This window comes from Athene noctua, chromosome 2 (genome assembly GCF_965140245.1).
Source record: "Athene noctua chromosome 2, bAthNoc1.hap1.1, whole genome shotgun sequence".
NCBI lineage: Eukaryota > Metazoa > Chordata > Aves > Strigiformes > Strigidae > Athene > Athene noctua.
In genome coordinates, this window is record NC_134038.1 from 13,217,576 (window position 1) to 13,225,974 (window position 8,399).

Consider the following 8,399-nt stretch of genomic DNA (forward strand, 5'->3'; position numbering starts at 1 on the left):
GGATCAATTTTAAGGACAGCCCAAGCTAGCAACTCTTGTTAACACCTGTATGCGTTACAAGATGAACGCCAGGCTGCCGGGTTCACATGTAGAGCACTTCAAGCTACTACTGGTAATTCAGAAGTGTTTAACACATCAATGGCATGCTTTACTACTTCACCAGAAAGCTTAGCAGTTTCATCTTTTGTTCCACATATGCAAATGCTGTAACATTAAGTCTACCAACCTAATTCATTCTTTATTTTTTAAAAACACAACTCACTAGTTTTTAGCGATAAAGCTCTGCTAATACTGAATTTGTAAGTAAAGCTGCTTTGGTTCAGGCTTTTCATTTCTGATTTGACCAGCTGAACAGTCCCTTTTCACCAGTATTTTTCATTTGCATCCAGAACTCACTGATCAGGGATTACTGGTATACAGTCTTTGGCACAGCATTATCACTACATCAATTAAAGAGTGTTTTTCCAACCATCTTAAAAACATGTGAAAACATTTTATTCCATGTACAATAATGTACATAATTTTAAGGTGGTCATGAAAAAGACCAGCAAAAATTAGAGGTATATTTACAGTAGCACACACCACAGTAAACAACCACCATTCACAGACTCAACATTGAGATACTGCTGTTGTGCTTAAGTACAATAACTACAAAGTGATACTTTATTCTGTTGAAGTCAATCTTAAACAAATACCTCATGGCTTAGTAAAGGGCATCTTAATCACCAAGAGAGTTAGAGTCAACATTGAGAGTCTCATTCAAGTGCTGTGCCACACACTCATCATCTTCCTCATCACTATCAGAACTGTCATTATCTTCATTTAATTCATTTTCAGCATCAGCAGCTTCTTCTGCAACTTGTACAGGATTTTCATTTGGTGCCACAAACCCGTTGTTGTTAGAGATACTGGCATTTTCCTTGTCCTCAATATACACTTTCTGATGGCACATTGGGCAAGTGTCCTGAATGTACAGCCACTTCCGAAGACAAAGTGCATGAAAGTAATGGTTGCATGGCGTAATGCGAGCAGAGGTGGTGAACTCATGGTAGCAGATTGCACAGACATCATCTATTTCATGTAACCGACTTCCTTTTACCTCAGGAAGGGAGTTTATTTTCTTAACAGCAGTCCGGCGATTTATAAAAGTCTTCCAGCCATTCTTTGCTTGCAGGTAGATGTTGAAGTATGCATGTAGACACATCATGCAAGCGCGAATCTTGCTTCCCGATTCGAAAACCATTGTGTAAGCTCCATTTCCAAACATGATCACTCCAAATATAAACTCAATAATATTGCCAGTTGAACGAACGTAATAGACATAATCATCAAGTTTTTCCCATAGCACATTATAGTAGCCATCAATCATAAACAATATATAAACAGTGATAGAAACTATTACTTTTAGGCAAAGCTCTACACAGAATGCTGTAACTGCAAAAAGCCACGTATTTAGTGCATAGTGGTGCCAGAGGATGTAACTGAGCAGAACTGGAAGGATGAAAAGGCAAGCAGAAACAAACAGTACAGGGAAGTGTCTGCGAAACGATGACACGTGGGAGGCACTAAGAGACATGAGCACGGGGTCTGTCATTCCATGGATAAAATGCAGGACTGCGGTCAACAAAAGGCACATGTTTCGACTCAGGCGAACTAACCGTTCTTCTGGTTTCAGTCCACTTAAACCAGTCTGCAGAGCCAAAATGAAAAACAAGACGGGTGCTACAAAACCAAGCCTTTTGTCATCCTCATCAGTTGATCCGATGAAGGCCAAGATGCCGAGTCCCAAATAATGCGCTATTGAGGAAATGACGGCACTCATGCCTAACACGGTTAACGTAGAGTCACACCCACTTATGATCAGACTGCAGAGCAGCTCCCAGCAGTTATCCCATGATATCAAGAAGAATTTTGCTTCTGTATTAGTTTCAGCCATCTTTACAACATATGTTAATACCACAGCTTGTGCTGTAAGTCTCGTTAGCCAGAAGACACGTAGTACTGCTGGAAACCGAATCCTTTTCCACGTATCTTCCATCAATAGCTGTAATCCATAAATGCGATACATGTGCCTCACCAGCAGATAAACATATCGCACTGAGTAATAGAACCATTTAATTTTCGTAACTAAAATGGCTGTGGTATTTAGAGTCAGAACCAGGCCCGAAATAAAAACTAGTATCTGCCGGACATTTAAAGGTAATTCAACAACCAAGCCAATTACAGGAATCAGTATATCCAGGATGATGAGCTGAGAGTATATGGACTGCACGTTTAGCAATGTGACATACCCAATGCCAAAGGTAAGCTGAAGGATGGAAAGCGCCATCCACAGCGAAGGTCCTTTATGAGGGAAGATCTGAATTCCGAACGCGGCTGTGTAGTAGGCACTGTAGAAGTTTATGTGCAAAGCAGCATAGTAATTCACCAACACTGAAGTCGCAGCCAGCAGAAATGCCGAGGCGATCATATAAAACTTGAAAAGTGCTCGCTGTTGTAAGACCAGAACAACACTGGATACAAAGACACCTAAAAACAGATTGAAATCGTTTAGTTCTCAGCAGAAATTCAACAACAGATTTTTAACCTATTAGCTTTGGAGCTCCATTTATTTAATGTATCATTTCCTAACTAGTCACTTGCCACTTTGCATTCCCAGTGGTGCCCTTTTCAGAGAACAGACACAAGGACAGCGTAATCTGTGTTTAATACATCTGGGCAGCGCAGCTGCGATGAAAAGCCAGTGCAAGCATAAAGTCACAATCACTGTTAAATTCATCTGTGGTTTCAGACTAGAGCAGTGATAACTCCCAGCCTTTCAGTCTTAACTCCTGAAATCTAAGGGTAGACAAGTTCTAAAAGCAGAAAAGAATTACCAGATACAGCATCATCTTTATAGGCAAAGTTAATAAGGAATAAATGAGTGAAATTTATGAAGTCCCTTAATTCACTTGAGCAAAGCACTCGGCTACAGACGTCAAGCTGAAGTACTAAAGATAACAGTGGCCAGAAAGGTTTAGCTAAACCCTTTAATGGGAAAACAGTGAAAAATTGGTCATTTACTAGGGAGAGGGCACTCTTCTTCCAATTCCCTTCTATTCGCTTTAATTTCTGATAAGGCATCCTGAAACTAAAGTCTTATTGAAAAAAACCTCCACAGTATAAAGCTTTTGTACACAGAATCCAAAACTGCACCAATCGCCTCTTTGACAATGGCAGTGTGAACCTGCAGGGTAGAAGTCAGATTTAGATCTTGAAATTCCTGTTTGCTAACCTTTCCCTCACACTGATCATGAACACATCTTGACCGTGACTGGAAGTCTGCACTCTCCTATGTGAAATCCTACCACAGCATCTGTAGCACCTTGGCATTACATTTAGAACTGTGCAGTAAACTTCTGCAGCATAGCTTATGAATTTCATCACTACACACTACACAGGTAAGGGCTCTGCCCTAACAGATGTTTAATTAAACAGCACTTACCACTAGATTCATTCCCTTTTCTTCCCCCCCCCCCCCCCCCCAGGAAGTACACTGCCTTTGTTTTGGGCTTCTCAATCAGCTTCCAGTCTAGAACTGCTTCCTCATCCAAACCAATTTGGAGAGATTTCGATCTCTACAACTTATATTTAAGTTGCTTTCAATCTCTGTAGTAAAACTAATGAAATCACAAGTAATCCTCTTCCAACTGGAGGACAGTATCAGTCTTTTCTGACAATTGTCTTTTAGATTGTTCCAAATCCTCCATAATCAAGTGTTTAAAAAAAAATATTTTAAGCCATGGTATCTTGATCATGGGAATAAAAAAAAAATGCTAAGAACCAGCATTTGATTCCACCAGTAGTGTTACCAGCTGCTTGTATCAAAAAGACCCCAACCAACCCCACCCCTCCCCCCCAAAAGACCCCCAGCCTGGAGGGCTGAATAAGAAGGGAGAGGGTCAACATGCATCAACGGCAGAAGGCAGACTACAAAAAGTTATTAATGCACCTTAACAGTAGCACTGGCTCATACAAAAACATTCTCTTTAACTAATCATTAACCTAGTAACCTTGTGAAGTTGACCGAGGAAAAGCCTCAATCAGTTTTCAGCAAGTGCCTTGTATCACAGCTCTGTTCTTCCATGAATAGCTGGGTATGCCTTACATATAGCACTTCTTTTAAGATACCCTTGATGGTTTCCCACCATAAACACCTTTGGGAAAGCCCACACTGCTGCCAAGTCTGTACCCTTTGTCCTTTCTCACAAGTCACAGAAAAGACTCAGATGCCCGTAACAAGCTCATTATTTACATAAGTCTGACCATTTGAGCCAAACGAGATGCATTTTGCACTAAGCAGGCTGCTTTGAAACAAGCCTATTTAAAACCTATTTTTCTTCTTTGCAATTGCAGTAACAGGCCTGTATTTAGATACTACAGGTCATCTTAAAACAGTGACGTTTCACATGCAAGACATCCCTAAGAACAGTGCTACAGAGAGTCAATAGAAAAGCTAGACCTATTGGTTCCTCTAAAGAGGGGCTAACAAAAGGTAAAGCATTTCTCTGTCATCACTTGTGTGGGAAAGTCAAGACCCCCCCCCAAAGGAATCACAAAAGACCACAGGAGGCAACTCAAATCTGGGAAGGGGAGGTGAGCACTCCTCTCCACCATTTAGGTCATTCAGTCTATCTGTCCAGGACGAGACTTCCCCCTGCCCTGCAAAGTCTTCTCCAAACAGTAAATCTTTTCCCACTTTCCCTTGATAGGAAATGGCACAGCTCCTCCTTTGATAAGATTTGTCTCTTTCTGTACACACTGCTGCCCATCTTCACTGTTCTATCTGTACAACCCCACCACCAGCTAGCTGCTCCAGTATGGCCCCAAACACAACATTTAATCAAACCACACGCATTTACTTTTAAAATAATTTGTGTTACAATGAATCCCTCATTTTTTCCTTTAACTCCTGCAATGTCAGTATCTTTATAGTAGCACACTACCTAGGATTCAACCTTCAGTCTGTAGCAGGGTTCAGTTACCTTTGCACATAAGTATTTTAATCATGTGGAACTGCCAAATTATTTTTTCACTAGCCCTAGCCATTCTACTTTTCTTCCACATCTTTCTACAGACTACAGTATTTATTGTAACCCCCTGAAAAAATCAGAGTCCTCGCAGAGAAGGGACTGCTGTCTGAAATAACAGTTTCACACTCCTGGGGACGGTGGTTCTGCTGGAATTGAAACCATGCAAAGGTATGAAAGGTAAACATGGTGCTGGAGACAAAGCAAGGTTAATGAAAAAGACTGAAGAAAAATGGCACTCCAGTTGTAGAACTTGGTTCTGTGCTGTGTCTAACTCTAGGTACTTGTATGAAATAATCAGACCAAGGAATCCTGCAGTTAAAACTTTTTAAAAATCATACAGATCTTTATTAGTATTTTTGAAGAACTGTACTCACACCTGCAGAGTACTGCAGAACTGTTCAGTATCACCACTGAAAGCTATCAAATCTCTCCAGAGCTATGGTCTTCGTATCTAGAGGATAATTGTGCATTTATCCTATGCTAAATAGTATTGTGCTACAGCAAAAAATTTGGATCAGTCTTTCAAAGCCTGCAAACGATAGCTAAAAGGGCAACTTCCCTACTATTTAAATACGTTATGATCCAAAATAAGTATTTCAGTTTATCCTAACAGCAGCCAAAACCCAACCCTGTAATCCTTAAATTCAGATGAGGAAAAAATAAATGCAGAAGCACTGTTGTTTGAACCACTTGGAAGGTCTTTAACATCATCTTTAAGTGGTTACATTTTACTTTTTCTTTAATTTTGGAAAGCCAAGAACAACAGATGACTTGTCTCAAAGGGTAAGATAAATCTCATTGGCATAAACTGTTCCCAAAGCTCTTTTGCAGGAAGCAGGGATTACCCACTTCTTCCCCCAAACACTTCCAGAAAAGTTATCATATAAAGGCAATCCCGAAAACCACCTTCATCTGTTAATGCCAATATCACACACTTAGGAGAGCTCATCAAATAACATATCCACCGTTCTTATTTACATAGGATTAATTTCAAGGCACTGCCTACAGTGTCTGGATCATAGGACGAAGGACTCCTGAAAGCACAATGACTGCAATGTCATTTTTTAAAAAATTTTAAAATTATCAGTAGGAAGTGGTCTTGGCAATTCCAGAAGTATGAAACAGAAGAAAACAAAGAAAATGGGAAGTGGGGAGGAAGAAGCCCTCCTCCCCCTCCCAAAAGCTGTCGGTACCAAGCTGCAAGGCCGGGCAAAGGAGGCAAGTCATCACCTCCTCAGCCTCGCCTGTCACACGAGAGGCGACCTCCCCAGGCACCCTTTACCAAAGGAGCAGCAGCCCAAATAAAATATCTGCTTTGTTTTGTTACTTTCTCTTCGCTCTCCTCTTACCTGCTGTCTTGCTATAGGTCATCCTCTACTTTTTTCCTCCTCTCCTCAACTTCTGCGATGCCATTACCACCACACTTCTCACCGTGTACCTTTCTTTTTAACCTCGCTCCTCAGCTTCCTACCTCAACAGCCATACCACCTATTCCCTTCCTGGGTGTTTTTTTCTGCTATAAACATCAAACAAACCACAAAATCAACACGGCACAGGCTTGCAAAAAACTCTCCCTGTTCTGGATCCTCCTTTCCTTCCTGCCTCAGGATTCCCAGCTCCAAGATGTGATACATGATGCAGCATCACCTGTACAGCAGTTCACAGATTGGGGCTCCAACCCAGTTGAAGCCACCCAAGATATCAAGTAATATTGAAAATAGTATCGCCTAGTTATACCAGTGATTTTCAACCTTCATCCCAGGGAAAAAAAAAAGCTTAAAAATAACCATCAACGAGTTTGAAGAGACTTCTCTTTCGTTTGGCATTTCTGAACCGCTGTTCCTAAAATAAGGATTTCGCAGCATATTTCAGGAAAACATCACACTATCCAAAGTGCTTAAAAAAAAAAAATAAATAAAGTATAGCCGCGAAGTCACATGTTTTCCGCCGCGGAGGGGGCTCAGAGCCCCGAGTGGCCGCGCACATGGCGAGGGGCGCCCGCCCGCCCGCCCGCCGCCACGCCCGGCGCGGCCCCGCCGGGTCCCGGCGCCGCCCGAGGGTTACACCGGCCCGGGAAACGGGAGGACGGCTCGCCAGCGAGGAGGCGGGGGGAGCCGGCCCGGCCCCCCTGGCGCGGGAGTTGGGGACAGGCGGAGAAGCGGCCACCGGGAGGGGGGCAGGAGGAGAAAGGGGACCTGCCCCGAGCGGCCGAGCAGCGGCTCGGGCGGGGAGCCCGGGGCGGCAGGAAGGGGTCAGAGACAGGCCGCGACAGCAGCCGACAACAAGGGCTGAGGGGACCGGGGCGAAAAGCGGCGACCGGGCCCTGCCTGCGGCTGTACGCCAGGCCGGCGGGGGGGACAGACAGCAGCGAGGAGGGGAGCGGGTCCGGGCCCAGCGGAGGGAAGTGGGGGGGGGACACCGACGGGCGACTCCCCCATGGCCCGGCGAGCGGCCAAGGCCGGGGCTGCGCGGCGGGAGTCGGTCGGTCCGGCGGCGGGAGGGGAAGGTCTCTCACCCAGCAGCCGCAGCAGCACGCCCAGGAGCGCGGCGCACAGGGAGCCCCCCGGCAGCGGGGACGAGTTGAAGATGGCGTCGATGAGGAACAGGCTGGGCACCCGCAGCGCGACCTCCAGCCCGGCCCGCAGCCGCGGGCCCAGCCGCAGCCACGGGAGCTGCGGAGGGCCCGGGGCCGCCATTCCCTGCGAGGGGGCAGGCAGGCAGCCCGCCTCTGCCGCCTCTTGAAAAGCGGATGGGGCCGGGGGGGGGGGGGAGGGAGGGCGGCCGGCGGGCTCGCTACCGCCCCGCGCCCGCCGCCCGGGGCCCCCGCCGCGCCATCGCCGCCGCCTCCATGTTCCTCTGCGCTCCCTCGGCAGCGCCGGCCCCAGCCGGGCCGCGGCGGGGGGCGGGGCCGCGCGGGCGTCACGGCGCGCGGCCCCGCCCCCGGGCGGGAGGGGCGGGCGGCGCGCGTCACCTCGCGCAGCTCCCTCGCGCGCGGCCGGAGGCGGCGGCGGCCCGGGGGGGGCCCGGCAGCGCCCTGCGGGCTCGGGGGCGGGGCCGCGGGAGGCACGCCCCGCCCCGCCCCGCCCCGCCCCGGGTCCGGCTGCCCGCGGGCCGGCGGCGCGGGAGCGGGAACCCGCCCGGGTGGCGGCGCTGAGGGCCCGGGGCGCGGCCCCTCCCCTCCCGGCGGGCCTGCAGTGGCAGCGCAAGTACGTAACATGTAACCGTGCCTTAACTCCTGTCCCTAAACACCGCCGCTGCAGCACAAAGAGCCTTCCGTGTGCTGGGCGGGGCGCGCGCGGCCGCCGCCCGCCTCCCCGCCGCGGGGTG

At 47.4% G+C, this 8,399-nt stretch overlaps 1 protein-coding gene across 1 annotated transcript; it reads right to left on the bottom strand.

Moving 5' to 3' along the window:
• Positions 1-80: 80 nt before the first annotated feature.
• RNF139 (ring finger protein 139) lies at positions 81-7,883 on the bottom strand. The gene is made up of 2 exons (XM_074898457.1): positions 7,588-7,883; positions 81-2,529 (listed from the first exon to the last, which is right to left on the bottom strand). The coding sequence occupies exons 1-2, from the start codon at positions 7,766-7,768 to the stop codon at positions 719-721; spliced, it is 1,992 nt and encodes a 663-aa protein (XP_074754558.1). The 5' UTR covers positions 7,769-7,883; the 3' UTR covers positions 81-718.
• Between the last annotated feature and the right edge of the window lie 516 nt (positions 7,884-8,399).

What these genes read in the sequence shown, in the direction of transcription:
- RNF139 (XM_074898457.1), bottom strand. Translation starts at nt 7,768, where the DNA reads ATGGCGGCCCCGGGCCCTCCGCAGCTCCCGTGGCTGCGGCTGGGCCCG. An exon ending in CGTGCTGCTGCGGCTGCTGG is followed by an intron (nt 2,530 to 7,587) that starts GTGAGAGACCTT and finishes ATCTGTTTTTAG; the next exon opens with GTGTCTTTGTATCCAGTGTT.